The sequence below is a fragment of the Triplophysa rosa genome, linkage group LG21 (assembly GCF_024868665.1).
Source record: "Triplophysa rosa linkage group LG21, Trosa_1v2, whole genome shotgun sequence".
NCBI lineage: Eukaryota > Metazoa > Chordata > Actinopteri > Cypriniformes > Nemacheilidae > Triplophysa > Triplophysa rosa.
In genome coordinates this window covers 3349534-3370407 of record NC_079910.1, presented here as the reverse complement: position 1 = coordinate 3370407, position 20874 = coordinate 3349534, and the positions used below count along the sequence as shown (strand labels likewise).

The window sequence follows — 20874 nt, the reverse complement described above, 5'->3', positions numbered from 1 at the left end:
ATTAACAAAGCAATCACAAAATATTTTTTCTTAATTTTCTGTACATTTAATGAGTTCCGAAACAACATGGATATTATATACAAAATTATAAAATTTCGGTTCCACTTTATTTTACAGTACGTGTAGTGTACTTACAGTGTACTTTCCTTAGAAAGTACTGGGTAGTATAAGGTAACTACATAGTATAAGTTTAGCTTCAGAGTTAGTACCTATTTATTATATTTACTATAATAAATACACAGTATGTACATGGGAAACAGGACTGTAAAATAAAGCGCTACCACAATTTCTAAAAAAAAAGGATGACAAGAAAACTATGCATTTACAGTGGCAGGCTATTGAGGCTGTGAAATGGCTGAATAAAAAACAGACAGAAATGCATATAAAATAGGGCTTTGAAGGTTGACCTTAGGATGAAAAAGTACAAATTGGACTTCCTACAAACATAATAGAAATGGGAAAAAAATGAAGGAGAGATTAAAGGTCATATAGTATAATTACATTTCTGCATTCGGTCCAGTAATTACAAGTAAACATCTTTTACATATGGCCTCAGAAAAAAATAAACATAAGCCCTTTGGTTTGCTGTTAATTGCCGTCTTTAATGACCTCTGAATAATGATTGGCTGTGAATGTGCATAAAGTTGCATTAAGAGCGTAATGCTCAGACACGCTTAATGCCCGGCTGCTGAGCGCGGATCTGGCAGGCACCCTGAAGTGGACGACACAGGGATTAGGAGGACGCGGAGAACAGCCGAGACGCCAACACGGTTACCTCTAGTGCACTCGTCCGCTCACTTTCACTCAATTACAGCCACACAATTACTGAAATCAAAAAAGCGCAGCTCATCAAAATGCATGGAAGGCAAACAGAAATCCACCTCAATGGACCCCGATAAGTTTGGTTTTTAATTCCCTCGTCTAAAAATGCCTTTACGTAGCCTCGCTCTCGCAGCGCTCCCTCTCTTCCTCTCGCACCGAAGCCCACTTCTTTGCTGCCCTCCCCCAAAGAGTGTCATCGTGACACGTAGCTTTGAAATACTCTGACAAGCTCAGAATTGCTCATACTGGTGCTAAGCTTAGAAGAGTCCAGACTATTGACAAGGAAACGTATCATTTTATCGCACCGCTCATCTCGCATTAACAAATGGACTGATGGCAGCTGAATATCATCAATGCACTGTGAATGATGCACAGCGTGGCGATGAAATAAACCTTGCTGGAAAAGATTACTGTAAACGGGACGAAATCCAATTTTCAGTCACCCGAAGCAGTTTCAACCGGGGTGACCCTCAGATCAACTATTGACACCGTCCCTCTCTCCATGTACTTGAAAAGTGCCAGATGTGTGTTTGCTCCATTGAGACCGGAGGAAGCGCACGCAGTTCTGTTCAACGCTCCGACGATGGGTGGCTCAACTCTCCCTCGAGTGGAAGCTGTATCAGGTGTGGATCACAGGAACGACAGCGGCACTATCGGCGAGGTCTGGAGCATCAGCGGCAGCGGTCCATGGCTCCTCGCCGTCATGCTGTTCCTCATAATTCTGGTGACAGCTTGTGGGAACATTTTGTTGATTGCCTTGGTGTTTGCACACCGGTCACTACGCTGCACTTCCAACTGCTTCCTGGTGTCCCTCTTCTTGTCAGACTTGATGGTGGCTCTGGTGGTGATGCCCCCCGCCATGCTCAACGTGCTGTGTGGGACCTGGGTGCTGGCACCCGGCTTTTGCCCCGTCTGGCTTTGCTTTGACGTGATGTGCTGCAGTGCTTCCATCCTCAACTTGTGCGTCATCAGTCTGGACCGCTACCTCCTCATCATCTCTCCGCTGCGATACAAACAGCACATGACCCCGCCCCGCGCCTTGCTGCTTGTGGGTGGGGCGTGGGGCTTGGCGGCCCTCACTTCCTTCCTGCCAATCAAGATGGACTGGCACAGCTTGGGTCGAGCGCAGGACCTTTCCGAACACGATTCCGCCAACGGCACGGTCCTGAGCTCCAGTTCCTTCTACCCCTCCTCATACTTCCAGCTTTCCACTTCGGGAACGCCATCCACGCAGTGTCGTCTCCGGGTGACTCTTCCCTTCGCCCTCGTGGCGACCTTTCTCACCTTCTTCTTGCCGTCCACGGCCATCTGTTTCACCTACTGCCGAATCCTGCTGGCGGCCAGAAGGCAAGCGAGGCAGGTGGAGGCTCTAACTCACCCGCAGTACCCGCACCACTTACCCGACGAACCATCTCCAAACCACCACGCTGTCCACGATGGAGACGACTACAGTCACCCGGATCCACCCGTGCTGCGGCATGCCCCGGTGAGATGCAGTGATCTAGTGTTAGAAACAGAATTGTTGCAAATAATATGAGAAATTTTGGTTCACTGTAATCCCAAATGCTCAAAATAATCAACCCAATTAAGTAATGTAAACTTAATTTTATAAAGACGTTCTACTTACCTAAATATTATAAGATCCTGAAACACTTGATGATGATGAATAATGATTATTTTTTATTAACGTGAAGTTTTGACTAAAACCAAAAAAAAATTGCTGAAAAAGTTTTTTTTTCAGTAAAGTTAGAGATTTGTTAGTGTTTAATGTTCATTTATCTTGGATATTTAGAAGAGTTTTACATATTTTTCAGTTTTGTGGTTGTTTAGAAGAGTGGTGCATGTGTTTAGGCTGTGGGAGGCTACATGTAACGTAACATGTGTTATGTCACCAGAGAGCAATGACTGTGCTAATGCCAGTTCTTAGATCAGTCTCTTCTTGCTCATTTTGGGTTGCATAAATCAAGTTGTTTGATTTACGCATATTTAGACTAAGAAATAAAATAAAGAAACTGAAAAAAATGTGTTTAGTTAACTTAAAAATGCAACTTTGTGTACTTATTTTTAAGTTCTGTCTACTTAAGACTGAGTCACACTTACTAAGTCTTATTAAGAACTTTAATTTAGCAGTAATCAAAATCTGAAAGTAATTTTTTTGAGTATTGCCAACTTATCCAGGTTTACAGTGTGTGATTTTTCCTCAAACTTGTGTTATGGCCCAAAGTGAAGGTTGCATGATACCCGACACACAGCGCGTAAAAATCCTCAACAAATTGAAAAGAAATGTGAAGGGGAAAAGTAGCTGAACAGGAAAGATTTGATTTTGAAGGATGGAACAGAAAGTAATCAGACCAGTTGGGAGTGCAATAAGCCATTCGAACATGAAGGATGTGGGGGGGGGACGGGGTGGCAGAACTATTCAGTAGAATAGAAAAGACCTTTTGAAGTACTGCGACTGTCAAGAGCTTTCATATCCTGAGAGGGAAAGACAAATAATTACTCCGGGCCAAGGTAACGCTACTACCCTCATCACGGCGGCAAATCGCAGTGAAATCTCTCTGAATGCTCTGAATGTCTCTTTCTATCAGTTGTCGGTGAACAGTGAGCGCAGACTGGCGCACAGGCAAAGAAAGAGAGCTCTGAAAGCCAGCCTTACCCTGGGAGTGCTCTTGGGTCTCTTCTTCAGCGCCTGGCTCCCCTTTTTTATCACCAACATGGCACAGGTCAGTCTATGAAACATTAGAAAAACCGAGCGTGAAAACATATCTGGCCATGACCTTCACAAAGCACTCTTCTATTAAAGTTAATTGTAATGAAAAAACAAATTACTTCGTGCCACTCTCAAGCTTTCGACAAACCCATCCTCCATCTGTGTCCTTAAAATTTCGAGCTTCTGGGCAAGGCTCTCTCCAGCCCTCCTTCACACACAATATGGTGTGTGAATAGCACTCCATGTCTCGTTCTCCTAATCTCCCTTTTCGTAATTCGTGGCATCTCAACCTCCGAGCAATTAGACATCTCTGACCTTTCCGCCCTTGTCTCGGATGCTCTCTGTATCGATGTCGTGATCTAAAACCTTTTCTCCTGTGCATCCAGGCCGTGTGCGAGTGCGTGCCGCTCTCCCTCTTCGACGCCATCACCTGGTTGGGCTACTGTAACAGCACCATGAACCCCATTATATACCCTCTGTTCATGAGGGACTTCAAGAGGGCGCTGGCGCGACTTCTACCCTGTTGCTCTTCCTCTCACGTGCCACGCAGGCCGTCGCCGCCGCTTTCCCTTTCTCTGCGCAACTCAGGGGATCCGCAGCTGCCTTTGGAAACCCCGTCTCTCGTGTCTGACCCGCCACAGCCGCCCGCCACGGCTACGGATGCTGTTAATCTTCTGGATGCAGAACAGGCCGGGATCGACCTGCCCCTGCTGCTGCCCAACCAGGTCGATACGATGGACGATTGATGTGACGCCGTGAGATTTTTTTTGTCTTGACAATTATAGACTTATCAACAAAAATGTGATAAAACATAACGTGCTAAAAAAATCAATGGGACAAGTGTTAAGATTTTATGGACCGTATTCAAAACCAGAGACTGTATCGCAGATGATGAAGACTGTACCGTATAAAAGAGATTCAACACTGCTCCTGCTTCATTCATTACCATAACAACCAAAACAACAGATGCAGAAAGAAGACGAGAGCGAAAGAAATCTCACTAATACCTCACACAATGTCAAGTGGGTTGTCTCTGGATCTGTAATTCATGTCTTAATTAAAAAACAAACTATTCCTAATGCACAGGGTAACAGTATAGTAGTTTATCACAAAAAAACTTGAAATGACATCTTTACGAGCTTGAAATGTTATATTAATTAGAGGTCAAATTAAATAAACAATTCAAGATTTTTTTAAATTGCATTTCAGTTGCATTTACAAAGAGCTTTTCTTTTTTTTCTAGTAGGTAAACCTTGTTCTTTAAAATGTCTTGTGAGATTTTCAAACAACGTTTATATTAGCGGCGTCACAATATAAACATGATATTAATACCCATGATTATATTAATACTACACATGCTAATATATTGTAAATAATTCAGCACCCATTTCATATTTTGCCTTGACAGCAACAATGGTTACATACTCTCTTTACATTTAAATCCTAGGTATAATCTTTGGTATAATCCAGCGGCCAAAAAAACTAGCTAAATTAAAGATGAATTTGAGTTGAAAAAAGCACTTGAAGAATTCATTTGCAAAAAATATAACTACGTTTTTAAAAATATTAAATATTTTTATTGTGCAATCCAAGTAATATCAGTCAAACTGCAGTGTGGTTGTTTTGATTAAGTAACAATAACTCAAAAAAACAACAACTAACTAATAAAAAAACTATGATTTTTTTTAAAACATAGTTCTGTTTTCACTTCAGTAGATATTGCACTAATATTGTTTTGGTGAATCTTTTTGCCACGATAACCTTATAGTAAAACCAAAAATTTTGCGACAGCCCTAAATTATACACTTTGTTTATTTCAAGTTCCACAATAACTCCTCTGATCTCAGTAGCAGCAAAAAGAAATCTCACAAAAGTTTTGCACATCAAGGTTTACCATCTAGACGCAAACTGTATTCTGTGAGAATATTGGAATTGTCATGACGTCATTGCTCATGGCTCAGAACATGCAGGTTTGCCATTGGCTAATTGGTCCTGTGCTTCACTGTGTGATCGTTGGCTTGTGTTTGAGCATCTATAGTCCAGTGTGTGTCGTCCCAGTCCCAGGACGAGCGCTCACAGTCTGTGTCACTGTCTGGGCAACTTGTGCTCTGGTGTTTTTCTTCAAAACCATCCTCGGCTCCCAAGGCACACGTTGAGCGATCGATCCTCTGACAGGGGTCGGAGACGTCATCACAGTCATTAAGAGAGTCTAGTAAGTGTGATATATCAGGAATATCCCAACCACTCTCAGAGTCAGTCCTCTTGCCCCGCCCCTTTTCTCCAGTGTGGTTTATGCTTTCACTTAAACTGGTCTCTGTTGAGTCTCTGTTTGAAGTGTCAATAGACGGCTCCTCTTTGACTTCTTCTGGGACAGACCCCGGTGTGTCTGGCTTTTCCTGAATTAAAATATCCAGCTGGGATTGGCCGCTCCTGGCTCCTGCTTCTTCTCTAGTGGGAATACCCACTGCCACGAGGATTGTGTCCATCTGACGCATGTAGTCCAGATGTCCTTTCACCTAGGAGGGGGTGAGAAGGTATTTAGTACTCAAAAATACTGCTGTTACAATACTTTCAATTTTAAAATAATTAGAATTTTCAATGTGGTCCTGTGTTAACATTCCTCAAAAAATCTATTTTTAATGATCTTTTCACTTTTTATACTGGCTTATCTGTTGTTATGGGTCATTTATAGGGGTGTAATGATACAACACATGATCCTGGGTTTACAATATGATACTATCATGACATTCTGAACAACTGAAATGTAACTGAAAATGAAAATTAAAGGGTCCAGTGTGTCATTTTTTGGAGGGTCTATTGACATAAATGCAATATAATATATATAACTGTGTCTTCAGAGGTGTATAAAGACTTTACATAATAAGCATTATGTTTATATGACCTTAGAATGAGCTATTTCTATCTACATACACCGCGGGTCCCCTTGCATGGATTTCGTCATGTTGTTTCTACATTAGCCCTAAACAGACAAACTGCTCTACAGAAAGCGTTTTGTAACTATGTAATCTCTTCTGCAAAGAAGCGAAAACGTGACGACATCTTTGTCTTGTGAAAGCCGCAGTAGTGCTTCGAAAGGGAGCGGGAGGGGGGAGGGAGCCGTTGGTTGCAATTCACAACATCACCACTAGATGCTGCTTCACATTGCTCCTTTAAATAAAATAAAACTGAAATAACAGATTGATCTCCAACATTAACGATTTTCCATAACAATTTTTGCTGTACATACAACTTGTTATAGAATCGACAATATTTAAGGCTTAACTGAATCTTTTATATGTAAATGAATACAAACTAAATAGTTCTATTACGGAGTACTGACTAACATAAAATTAAAGTGAAGGTATAACAAAGCCAAGCCCTAAACTTATTATTATCACAAAAAAAACATTAAAACATTGTAAATATTTAACACATAAGTCATGTTGGCAGCTCAACAAATAAACAGACGTTATATCATATAGCTTTTCAATACACATCAAATATTTTGTATTGCAATGTATCCTTACACCCCTAGTAACTTACAATGTATTGTAATGAATGGATCCCTTCAAGTTGAAAGGGATCCATTCCTCTATCTTTTCATATTCAAGTTGCCTAAAATCATACTTTTTTTAGGTCTAATTTCCATATGCGCACTCATAAGTGCTGGAACTCCACTCAACTCCATCTTACTGGCACCGTAATTATAATAATTACAGTCTTTTGTGCGTGACAATTTAACAATGCCCTTTGTATTCATGCAGGGGGGGTTCGGCATAAATGTCTTTTTCTATACAAGTATTTTCAGATGACTTCCGACAGAAATTAAATTGATTCTGTGATAATGTGATGTCATGATATCGTGAGGAAAAGATGCAAATGCACTGCATTGACACCAAGAACGAAATAAGATTCTCATGTGCTTACCACTGACGACAGATCCACGTTAATTATTTTGCGGCCTTGTGAATTGATTGGCTGGAGGCCGGCGACACACAACTGGACAGATGAACTTCTGTACAGGTAACCAAGAAGCCAATCCCCTCTAAACAAATTAAAAAAAGAACGAAGACGATGATTATTTTCATTGCAGTTAACACGTTTAGTTATTTTTAAAATTCAAATGATTTCCAAATTAAATGTAGAAATGATGCTTTAACAATGCAAAATCAGACCTCTTATAGCCTCTTGTGGGTTAGTGCCTTCAAATATATTTCACTAATTCAATGATTACTCAATTCCACAAAGATTGCAAATGACATACTGTTTATCATAGAGATAATTGTTCTTCAACAATGATCAAAGAAACAAACAATCTTATAGAAACCCTAATACATTTACCAAAGTGACCTACTATTCTAAAGGTTTTTTATGGGCCCAAGTCTGACCTGCAATATCCGTTGACAATCTTTCCAGCCACGACCTTGGACAGCCTCCGCCAAGCTTTCTCCGAACCATCCACAGGAGCTCCCAGCAGCACCACATCTTCCACCACACCTTCACTACCTGCCCGATAATAAGAGACAAACCGTCCATCAAAAGCCATCCGGTTCTCATTTACAGCCTCACACCTCTCACATTTCTTTCATTACAAAGGTAGAACGACAAAAGAATGTGGCGTGATCTTGACACGCTCAATGAAATGAAATGAAAGAAGACCTTGATCATTAGCGAGCTCCTCCAGGCAGAAGTAGATGACACGTGCTCCGAGACTAAACCCAATTAGACTGACGGGTCGCTTTCCCTGCGCGGAGACAGAAGAAAAGTTAACATGCATTTTAATTAGTCATTCAAACCATATCAAAGTCAAATTTGGAGTTTTTCTGACCTGCTGTCTGCTCCGCAGAACCTGGGCGAGATGTTTCCCCACGGCTGCCGAGCGGCTCAGGCAAACGCCCCAGGGGTTGTCGATCACACTGGCTACAGCCAGCAGAGAGGCAGGCCATGTTAGAGCCGTCACTATGCCTGAGAAAGAAGAACCAGACCAACAGCAATATGGTTGAGCTGGCTATTAAAACCATGTGCGACAATAAAAGCATCATTTAATGTTCATTTACTTTAAAATCTTAATGATGCTGTGTGATCAAACGCAGAAACTCTGAGGTACAAAAGAGGTCTTGAAATGAATTAAATCACATTATTTTAATGAAATTATTATTATTAAAAAGAGTCGCTTAACTTTCAGGAAAATACTGATTATCAATCTCAGGATTTAAAATAATAATAAAAATTCAAATATGGCGAAACGTCAATCATTTTAAATCTCCTCACAGTTTTGCTAAATAAGCTAAAAGACTATGAAAGAATATGATTTCTTTCACTTCAGAGGAAGAGTTATTACACTGTAGTTTTGTTTTTAATTTTATTTAGTTTTATAAATATTTTTAATTAGCTTTTATTTTTAGATTTTATGTTCATTTAAGCTAAAGTTTTGGTATATGCCCTTGTCATTTTATAACGTATTCTCTTTATTTTTTGATGTTCCTCGATAAGATTAATTCATTTTATTTTAGTTTCTTTTTTGTTTTGTTTATCATTATAATTTTAGTGCTTTAAACTTATTTCAGTTTATTTCTGAGGCATTTCAATTTTTCGTTTAGTTTTTTCCCCCAATAATTTTTAGACCAATATTTTATTTTGTTTCAGTGAACAGAAATATTTTCATAGCTTTAATTTTATTTGACTAAAATAACCTTGTTCAGAGGACATTTATCAACCCCACTTTACACCAAAATATAAAGTGATTCGTATTTTTTTATAAAAATACAACAACGTTTCGACTGAAGAAATAAACAAACATGGCACAAGGTTTTCGAGAGAACTGATGAAATATTCATATTTCGGTGTTCCTTTACTGTTCCTTTAGTTTAAGGCATCATGACATAAGCATCGAAATCAACTACAGCTATTAAACGATTAAATGAACAAAATATTAATAAAAAAATATGATCACAATACTTCCACTTAAAGGCGGGGTGTCCGATTTCTCTGAGCCGTTGTTGATGTTCAAATCACCAAAACAGACACACCCCTACCCCCATATTTCGCTTCGTCAGCGCTCGGCTCGGCTAATGTCCGTCCTGTGCACCTTACTGCTGATTGGCTACAAGGTTGTTTTGGTACTCGGCCCGACTTTCTCTAAACAAGCGTAATTCGAAAATCAGACACCCCACCTTTAACCGCGTTACATTAAAAAAGACATACTGCACCTGAGAGCACCGTGTATTTGAGGGCTTCCTGAGCCACGACACTGACGAGTCCATCCCATAATGAGTCCAGAATTGAGCCCAGGTCTAATAAGTAGCGAGATTCCCATTTCAGACAGTATTGCTCGCCACACGCTCCCAGACTGGACCACGGAGCCTGAAATGAGCCTGGACACAATGACGATGAACTGCATCTGAACCTCAGAATCTAAACAACAGTGTAGAAGTTCAAGGTTCGATGGAGAACTCACTGTATTTGCCAGTGCAGAGCCATCCGGTCACAGCTATAGTGACATGAAGATGCTTCCCTGAACTCAATGGCAGAAACTCAAACTCTTCTATAGCACCAACACGCTTGTTCATTTTATAACCTGAATGGAATGAGTTAACACACCTTCAGTTGGTATGAAAACGCAAAGGTAAATAAAGCATTACTGCCAGCATCTACGCACATACACAAGCACATTAAATGGACAATATAATGTAGTTAACCTTGAGTTCTGTTCATGCTGAATAACAGCCACAAATCTACAAATGTGATTCCAACACTTCTCAGTGTTGAAATTTATAACTGAACTCATTTATAAATGAGTTGACCTGTTAATCCAGCTCCAGCGGCTCCAAACAGAGAAGCCATGATGGCGATGCCTGTGGCTGATCCTAAAGCAGCCGCTCCGCCGGCACCCAGCACGGCCCCGGCCCCGGCGGCCACCAGAGGAGCCGCCAACCCCCCCGTCACACCTGAAAACAACCACAACACAATAACCAGTCTCGTAGGAAAATAAATGTGCACATCTGACCTTTACAAAATATATGAAGCTGGACTTTTTTTTTGTTTATAAACACTGACGATGACCTTATCTTGGCCATAACAGGCAATGAGGTTGCATGCGTGAGTAGATTCAAACATCCGGCACTTAGACTCACCAATCACGGTTCCTCCACCCACAGTGGCTAGACCAATCAGCAGATAGCGTCGCAATTTACGACCCCTCTCCTTCTTTTGCCTTCTAGATGATTCTTCTCTGTTAATGGTGGAAGCGTGAATTTCGTGTTATATTTACAGGAGCCATTTAAAGCTCACCATTTATTTACGGTCAACAGATCTGTTAACACACAAACCTGATAGGACTAGAACACAGTGCAGAAATGAAAACCTGAAAACGTCTGTAAATATAAAAGACTTACGGCTGTGAGCGCTCCATTTCAAAGGCAGCACAGAACGCATAAAAAGAGAAATCAGCAAAGGCATTCAAGTTTCATGCCCACGTCAAAATTATTAACGCATTTCTATTGATTTCACAATACTATTGTGAAGGTATTGATCGTGTCCAGGCTCTTCTCTAGTTTGCATTGATTTTTCCTTTTGAAATTGCAGATAGCTTTGAGGGAGTGTTGCGAATATCATCTTTTGCCGGAAAAGCCAGAGATGTTCAGCATAGAGAAATGGTTCCTAGAAACATATTCTTGTTGGTTTAACTGTTGGACAAACATTTTGCCATCAAGCATTAATTGCTTGCCTCAATAAACATAGACGTTAATCATAAAGTGAATCATTATTTTTGAAACATACAGTTTAGGGCAAAATGTTCAGGGTAAAATATTCTTTTATTCAAGAATCTTGAATATCCAAATGTTTTTGTAGTTTGCCCTGAACTAACCATGTGTCATGCCTTTTTTTTAAATAAAAAAAAACACTTCATTTTGAAATTAAACTGGAATTTTAAAACTGAACGAGTCACGTAATAACGTATTAATGCACAACTGAACCTGACATGTTGAGAACCTCCTAAAAACCTCCTCAAGATGTTGAGGAGCAGCTCTGAACATATGGATGTTGTACTCACTCGCTCTCCTCCTCTGCCTCTCTCAATTTCTCTCCAAGTGTCTCTTCAAAATATTCCAGCTGCTGCTGGGAGACGCGCAGGAGACACCTGACGTGTCGGATCAGAACCCGAGCTCTCGCATCGTAATGTCCTGCACGAGAGGAAGCAGAAACAGCTACTGCACAGGAAACGTACAACTTAAGTATTTACAAAAATGAGAACTTTTAAATGACATATAAAGTGCATAACAGCAGTAAGAATTGGGAGAAACTTGATTTGCATTGTAAAAAAATCATAATGGTCCCAAAAATGTATTTTCATGCAATGTGGGTGTGGTTAAAATATGATCCAGACATTTTTTCATAATGTTTATAAAAATGACCAAAAAATGTAATAATACAAATGATATTTTCTTCCATGTCAACACAAGTTCATTCGACTAGATGTGGAATATGAGCTCACCATCTTTGACAGAGAATGACACAAGATCCTGTAAAACAATGACATGAAAGACAACTCAATTTCATTTCAATTTTACATATATAGCACATTTAAAAACAACCATGGCTGACCAAAGTGCTTAACAATGTCCAGAAAAAGACTCGCACACAAACAAGACAAATACAGTAAAAACATCACAATGTCTCAGCTCGAAGTAAAAGCATGAATGTTCACATGTAAATGCAAACAGGTTGTAGTTATTTTGAATTGCGCACCTGAGTGATAGGAAAGGCTCCGCCTCTGAGCAGCGGCTCTGCGTTTATGATAGACAGGAAGGTGTCAGTACCTTCAAACCCAAGCCCTGCCAAAAAGGCCTGCATTACCGGCATGACAGACTCATCGAGATTCAGCCATCGTACCAGACTCTCCAGATACTTCTCACGGAAACATCTGCATTCAAAAAACATCCCAATCACATTTAAAATAACCCACATTTAACCACAAGCACTTGGTGATTATCAGTGTAGCGATTGGATTACTTTTGCTCAGGTTCATGAAACAGCTGACCCAGAGACACGCCACATAATCCAGCATAGGCAAAACGTCCTGGTTCACTCAGCTGTCGACCAAACACCTTCTCTGCTGGTAAATCATCTGGCTCTTGTCCTCCTGGATCTACAACAACACAATTTAGAACTGAAAAACAAAGCAGAGAAAAATAACCTACAGTGCATAAAATATGGGCAAACATCCAGACATGCTATCAGAAAAGAAAACTGCATAACTATAATGTAAACTGTGATGACGTGAGAGCTCAACATGTGGTTGAAAGCTGACTTCGGTCATTTGCATGTTTCCTTGACACTGTAGACACCGATCATCTGCGCAACTGTATGACGTCATTACACGTGCAAAAAACAGCATAACCTGCAGCAGACTTTAAAAAAATCTCTATTGCTTATAATAACAAAAAAATTACAAGTTGTTAAAATTTATGGAGACGGGGTTTTTTTTTTCAATTTAATATCTTAAATTTTCTTTTTTTGTATTTAGAATTTGTCCATAGGAAGGAGAAGAAATACATGTTTTTTTTATTTTCTTGTTTCTTTTCCTCTTTGTATGGTCCTTTGTTGGATCTGTATAATATTGTAATTTTCAAGATCTCCAAAAAAAACCTGCAGAAGACTGTAAAAACCTTGCTGTTTTACAGAATATCCAACGTAACCCCGGGCTCTTGGCCAAAACCTGGTTTTGGTGAAGAGCCCTTAGGAACGATTTACATGTTTTGGTTTTATTAGATTTTATCGCATCTTTGTTTACAAAGCAGCTGTTGGACACGTATATCAGTTTAACACAACGGTGTCAAATCAGATCACAAGAAAACAGCATATACACAGCACATCAAAACTTCTAAAAACAATGAAACCCAACCTAACAAACTTTAACGCGCTGTAGTTTCTATCAACAGGAAGACTTTTATTTTGTTGTTGTCTGTTGAGAAATGTTAAGAACCTTTGAAGATTTAACCGCACGTTCAGTGAATAATATAAATACCTGGAGTCGGTTTCGGATCTTCGTTGTTGTTATTTATTTGGTCCATTGGCTTCGTCTAACAGTGCAGAAAACACAGATTTCTTCTCACATGTAGTAAAGTTGTCACTTTTCAGCTGAGGCGAAAGTACACCAGTGTTTTTTCTTTCTTTTTCCCGTTCGCATAAGCGCCTCCTACCGGCTGCATTAATTACCGTTATTCACGAAGCCCGCCTACTCCGCCTACTTGCCTATGGGAAGGGCAGGCTATGAATATTAAGGACACAGCGTGACGTTGAACTTAGTGGATTGGCACACATATATGCAACGTCTCCACGTAAGCGATGAAGACTTAGCTCATAAATATTGCTTAGGGAGTGTAGGAAAGATAAGAAGAAACTGTAAGTATGACTTTGTTCATTTAATTTAAATAATTTAATCGTTTTAAAACTTTTAAGGAACTTGTGGTACGTGAAAGTGGATTGAATATTAGAAATATAAATATTGTTGAAGTGCCAGCAGGGGCCGCTGTTGGTACACAATAAACTTACTGCTCTATAAAACCTTTTCTGCAAAAAAAGTTTTCTGCAGTTGAAACCTCACAGATAACATTTGTGTACTGTTGTGCAGGTGCGCCTGTATCTGCCACTAAATATGTTATTATTTATAACGAAACATGCATGGTTTAATTACTTTAAAAGCAAATTGGTTATCCAATGTAAAAGGCCATTAAAATCTTTTGTCGAAAGAATAAGATTCGGCAATCCCTAATTATAAAATTGCACTTACACCTTTTATGTTTTTTTATCCGAACACATCAATTTATAATGGCCTCAATGCATAATCCAAACCCAGCCTTTTGACTTTCTGATCCATATTATCCTCGTCTTTCCTATTATTATATAAGGCCTGTGCATGAGCTGTTGTATTTTGCTCCTGTTTCCAAAAAATGTCTATACTTGATCCAGATGAGCCAGAAAGACTATTTGTGAAATGGTTGTATAATTTTGTAAAAAACCCCAAAGCATATCTGTCATCTAAAATCACCCGAGCACTCTAATGTGTCAATTCCTGATTGTGTTCTTCCTTTCAGCTTTTTGGTCTATTTACCTTCTTTGCACAACATCTAAATGGAAAAACTGAAATGGATATTCACAATTCAGCAGCTATTTTCTGTGCATTTCCAGTTAAGCACTGATTCAAATGATTTTATGTCTTTGCCTGGCATGCCAATATTTTCCTCCTGTCTCTTTCTCTCTCTCTGGTAATCACGTGTTCAGAAATCATGTGTGCATGAAGTATTTGACAAGAGCAAAGACCTCAAGAGCAAAAACGACAAATTAGGGAAAAAAGACAGCCGATGTTACTGTTAGTATAAACTCTGCTCTGTTATCTAAATAAATGTCATGTTGAACATTCTGTTTATCTCACAGGCATCTTTCGATTTTCACCTTTTTCTCTATTTCCACTTTCGAGTATCAAAATGTAAATTTTGCTGAGCACAGTAACATCATCAGTCTTGAAAGTTTGTGTAAGCAACCGCTTTTTAAAAGCGCTTTTTTCACCTAAATCCATGTGACAAGATGCACAAGGTTCTCAGAATTAAACATGAACTAACTCAATAGACTGACAGAGAAAGATTTCTGCGTTTGACTCACTTTGACATTGTTCATTTATCTCAGCTGAAAGATTGAGTTCATCTAAACGATTCTTTTCTTTTGTCAGATTGAGATATAACTGTTTATACAGACTGGTTAAGGGTCAGTGACAGACATTGCTACTTACAGTACCAGCTTATTTTTCGTCAGCCCCCACAATAGCAACACAGCCACCTGCACTCACATTAAACCCTGGAACAAGACACAAAGACGAGTTAAAATGCAAAAGAGGTAAAAAAGGTGTGTTTGTTCAGATTGCAACAGGTTTACCGTCATCACAATTTCATCAGCTTCTTCACAGATCTTTTGAGACAATGCCAGAGGTTGATCACCTACTGATCTGAGTAGAGACTACACACATGCGCACGCACGCACACACACACAGATAGGTATGCACACAGATAGACAGACACACACACACACACACACACGCGCGCACACGCACGCACACACACGCACACACGCACACACACACACACGCACACACACACACAGATAGGTATGCATGCACACAGATAGACAGACACACATTGTACATATGCACACTCGCATATACACATAGGAAGACAGACAGACACAAACCCACACACACTATACACACGCACGCACGCACGCACACACACACACAAACAGACACACAGTAGACATGCAATCACAGACAGACAGATACACATGCACAGACACATAGACACACAAACACACACACAGATAGGTATGCACACAGATAGACAGACACACATTGTACATATGCACACACGCATATACACATAAGACAGACAGACACAAACCCACACACACTATACACACACACACACACACACGCACGCACGCACGCGCACACACACACAGTAGACATGCAATCACAGACAGACAGATACACATGCACAGACACTATACACACGCGCACGCACGCACGCACGCACGCACACACACAGTAGACATGCAATCACAGACAGACTGATAGACACACACACACAGATAGGTATGCACACAGATAGACAGACACAGACTGTACATATGCACACACGCATATACTGTACACATAAGAAGACAGACAGACACAAACCCACACACACTATACACATGCACACACACGCGCACGCACGCACACACACACACACACACACACACACACAAGCATTTCTGGTTTATTATCTCCGTGGGGACAGTCCATAGGCGTAATGAGTTTTATACTGTATAAACTGTATATTCTATCCCCTAACCCTACCCCTAAACCTAAAGATCATAGAACACTTTTTGCATTTTTAGATTTAAAAAAAATATTGTTCTGTACAATTTATAAGCTTTTTTGCCCATGGGGACCTCAATTTTGGTCCCCATGGTGACACGAGTCCCCATGTGTTGGTGTGCTTTCAGGTTTAGGTCCCCACTGGGATATACAAACATAAACACACACACACACACACACACACACAAACAGATAGACATGCTATGCGCACACAGATAGACAGACACACGTTGTACATATGCACACACACATATACACATAAGAAGACAGACGGACACAAACCCCCACACACTATACACATGCACACGCACACACACACGCACGCACACACATTGTCACGCTGCCATTGTTCTAAGACGTGTGTTCTTTTTAGTACATCCGTAGCTGACTCTGTCAAGACAGGCCCTCTCCGCAAGGGGGATTCATGAGGAATTTGGCATCCAATCAAAGGCAATATAAAGTAAATACACCCTCTTGACATCCGCTTGACTCAGATAAAGTAAACACACTAAAAAAGATAATTTACAGAACACAAACACACTCACGAAAACAACATTGGCTACTACCAACCACGGACCAAGCCGTACATTAGCACTACAGCAACTCCCACATCAACAGTACAGTACATATGGCTGAATGAAACGGATACAGAAGTTTGCGTGTTTGTGTATATGTGTGTTTCTATGGAGAAAGCCAGCTGGACTATCTTTTGGGAATGCTGGGATGGGGGTGGAGGAACAGGTCATGATGTGATTAAAGAGAGATGTTAAAGGAGAATCACAGCTGTAAGAGACTCAGGCCAAGACAAGAAAATGCTGAATTATAAGATAACAGAGCAGGAAAGAATAGATGTGAAAATCAGAATGAATAGCTTCTTACAATCTCAGTTGTTCTATTAAATCAAGAGCAAATGGACACTTTTGTTGATAGATTAGTTTTGCCTGAGAAAAACAGACCATTAATCTGTCATAAGACCATCATGACTTTAAAGTTTAAGTTACAGAGTGAGATCTCAGATGTGCCAAGACAGGAGCATAGCTCACCCGACTTAGCCCTCCCAAAAATGAAAGTTCTTTCATTATTTACTCACCCTCATGTCATTCCAAATCAATATGACTTTCTATCTTCTGCAGAACACAAAAGAAGATCTTTTGAAGACCGTTTGTAACCAAAGAACATTGGCCCCCATTGACTTCCATTGTATGACATTTCTCAAAATATCTTCTAGTTCCACATATGCACTTGATTTCTAAACATCTCTCTGGATGAAGAAGTTCACCTTTGGTGCTGGTTTGATCGCATGGGAAAATGAGCCGTCACACGTTGACATCCGCCCAGTGGCCTTTATCTGGGCTTGACTCACAGGCCTGATGACTAAATCTGAAGTGAACAAAAAAGATAGAAGGCACTTTTTGTGCCAGCACATTTTGTGGTTTCCATTCTAAATGATGCTTCTAGCACGCTACACAGCAGATAAAGGGTCATTTAATGGACACAAGGGCCTCATTGTCCTTGCATTTTTGTCCAGGGCTATAATGGCTTTCTTTTTGGAAATTCCTCTTCCACTGTGAGGAATTCTTTCCAGGCTTTTGGGATATCATAAATACACGAGGGAGCCTTATTCAAGAGCAGACGCTGCAGTCTCACGATTGGATTTACCAAGATGCAACGGTGCAGCTGGCAGAGCGATGCTGCGTTGAAGCACTCCACGGAAAAGTTGTAAAGTGGGTGTTGGCTCTGTAATTTTGGGAAACTCTGTATACTGAAATGCTATTTTTCCATGAAACCTAGATGGATGAAAAAACATTTTCCATTAGCTCCCATGCGGACGATGACCTGCATTAAATCAGACACCTTAGTACACGTAGATACTTGCACATCTATGGTAAACAAATACTGTATGTTATCAGCCCTTCACATCAGCACGTACCAACATATGGAGCCCATATGGGAAGCTATAAAACAAGCAGTGCGCAAACAGCTCGTATGACAAATGTTGAGCAAGGAAACAAGTGGATGTCCGGCCATTCAGACTGCGAAGAAGAATTTAAATGACGCAGGTATTGAAGAGCCAGGAAGGCAGATCCTTATTCATGCAGGTTGAGAAACCCTTGTGTTCCTGTAGTATTTTTAGTTGATGCGTGGAAGGACATTATTTACGCCTGTTCTCCATTATAGCACACGGCCCTCACAGGCTCATTACACTGAATGCTTCAGATTATCGCCACATTTATCAGCTTTCAGCCTGTATTTATGCTCACAGAGATAACAGAAATCAGATAATGGCTCTGTTTAATCTCTCATCCCTCTCTCTGGCTGTCATAATCAACTGGTTTCAACTTAAAGACTTTGTACTAAAACAAAAAGGCTTATAAAGGTTTTGCACAAAATAGTTGGTTACACTGTAAAAAACTGTAATTTCACAGAATTTTCTGCTATTTTTTAAATAATTTTGCAAGAATTTCTTTTTCTGGCAGCTGGGGCTCCAGAAATAAACGGTAAAATAACTTATATAATCTTGTATATTTTCTTGTACGCCTTTTGATTGTATTTCAAAAATATTTCAAAAAAATACATGAAAAATCTGAAAATAAATAATACAAATGTATTAATAAAATGTACTAATAAATACTAAAAATAGCAGTAAAATTCTATAAAAAAACTTTTTTACAGTGCAGATTTGATTGAAATACGGTAATGAAATGGGACTGCAAATTTACCTAAAAACTTGAAATTTTACGTGAAAACTGTTATTTTATGATATTTTTCTGCCACCAAAGCTGCCAGAAATCTTGTGAAATTACAGTTTTTTACAGTGTAACCAACTATTTTGTGCAAAACCTTTATAAGCCTTTTTGTTTTAGTAACAAAAACCTAAAAAATATCCATATTTGACCCAACTTGAAAACAACCCAGCATTTGTTTAGAACACAGCATAGGCCAGTATACAGTATACATATTGGTACAAGCAATTCTGAATTTTATGTTGGCTATATACCAATAGGCCTAATACACCACTTGAGACCCAGACCAAGCACAAATCCCCCCAAGACCCAGACTTAGACTAACTCAGACCCCATTAGACTGAGACCTGAAGTACATCAGCTCGCAACAAAAGCTATTTTCAGCAGTATTGCTCTCCTGTTTGCATTATATTTCCCGCCTGCCAAACTGAGAAAACCGAGCAGGGTATGGCCGTCTCTGAGGGCTACAGTCTACACGATCACCCCTCACTATGTCTGAGTGCCATGCCTGTACCCTTCTGTCATACCCACTCCAGAGCCATCTGACGACACAGAATCTAGTTCATACGAGCCCTATAGAGAAATCATGTGACCAAGCATTTCCTATATACAGTCATTTTGGCTGTTGGTAGTTATTTTGGCCAAGGATTTTAAAGGGATAGTTCACCCAAAATAAAATGATTTTATTAATTTGCTCACCCTTATGTCATTCCAAACCTGTATGATTTTCTTCAGAAAACAAAAGAAAATATTTTGAAGAAATAAAAGAAACCAAACAACATTGAGCCCCATCGACTTCCATTGTATGAACACAAAATGAGATGAGACATTTCTCAAAATATCTTCTTTTGTGTTTCACAGAAGGAAGAAAGTCAAACAGGTTTAAGCTGAACCGAGGGTGAATAAAACCAGACAGAACTTATAAAGAAAATCTCTCTCATGAAAGTCAAACAGAAGTGTTGCAAATAGTCTTTCTTGACTGTGTCTCTGGTTAAAAACTGTGCTATATGATATTTAAACCGCTCTCCTCCCACAATGACTGTATTTCCACTCTTGACACCCTGTGGAATGATATTACCTCACTTCTAAGAAGTATAACAGAAAATCGATGAACCATTACGAAACACAAAGCCAAGCAGAGCATGTGTGCATTCCTGGGCAAAATTCTTCCAGGTGTACAGATGCACCTGATTTATTGGATGAAAGATAGGAGGAGAAAAGCTCGCGTGTGCTGGACAGCGTAGAAACGATGACAGTCAGATGAGGGTGGGAGCGATGCGTGTCCAGACTGGTCGGGGTGCAGCAGTGAAAAACACCGTCCCAGAGAGAAATGAAAGAGCGCCAATGATACGTGATCACGGGTATATATGAATGGGAATAAAAAGCAGTCAAGTCATTCATTTTCTCTTCAAAGGTTTCGACAGGACGTAGGGGTTTGCCTAGGGATAGATCAAAAGAGGAAATGAGGTTAAGTTACTGAATGTCAGCTCATGTTGATGTCTGGCGTAGCTGTTTGTTTAGAAGGCGTGTAAAGGTGAACATTGCTTATTGTATAGGAAATATGCAGCGGAGGTCATGTGATGAAAGGAATGTTTGGTTGACAGTCGTCTTGACTACATATACTCAAAGTCTCTTTATTAGATTTGATCTCTTGTTCTCACACGATTGAGATGACTCACATATTTGCT

At 39.9% G+C, this 20874-nt stretch overlaps 2 protein-coding genes across 4 annotated transcripts; one reads left to right on the top strand and one right to left on the bottom strand.

Annotated features, from left to right (window-relative positions):
- Positions 1–61: 61 nt before the first annotated feature.
- On the top strand, positions 62–4561 carry htr6 (5-hydroxytryptamine (serotonin) receptor 6). Its single transcript, XM_057319596.1, has 3 exons — positions 62–2308; positions 3411–3545; positions 3919–4561. Exons 1-3 carry the CDS (start codon positions 1325–1327, stop codon positions 4276–4278), a joined length of 1479 nt encoding a protein of 492 aa, XP_057175579.1. The 5' UTR covers positions 62–1324; the 3' UTR covers positions 4279–4561.
- A 564-nt stretch (positions 4562–5125) lies between these two features.
- tmco4 (transmembrane and coiled-coil domains 4) lies at positions 5126–17550 on the bottom strand. 3 transcript variants are annotated; one of them, XM_057319595.1, is made up of 15 exons: positions 17533–17550; positions 15321–15385; positions 12545–12680; positions 12281–12455; positions 12027–12054; positions 11586–11715; positions 10666–10763; positions 10336–10479; positions 9990–10109; positions 9742–9906; positions 8361–8497; positions 8192–8276; positions 7921–8038; positions 7460–7577; positions 5129–6048 (listed from the first exon to the last, which is right to left on the bottom strand). In XM_057319595.1, the coding sequence occupies exons 4-15, from the start codon at positions 12392–12394 to the stop codon at positions 5515–5517; spliced, it is 1791 nt and encodes a 596-aa protein (XP_057175578.1). In that variant the 5' UTR covers positions 12395–12455; positions 12545–12680; positions 15321–15385; positions 17533–17550; the 3' UTR covers positions 5129–5514. The 3 variants fall into 3 exon arrangements, with proteins under 3 accessions (XP_057175575.1, XP_057175577.1, XP_057175578.1); XM_057319592.1 differs by lacking the exons at positions 15321–15385; positions 17533–17550 and adding an exon at positions 13560–13769 and having other exon boundaries at positions 5126–6048; positions 12545–12701; XM_057319594.1 differs by lacking the exons at positions 15321–15385; positions 17533–17550 and adding an exon at positions 13560–13768 and having other exon boundaries at positions 5126–6048.
- Positions 17551–20874: the final 3324 nt, after the last annotated feature.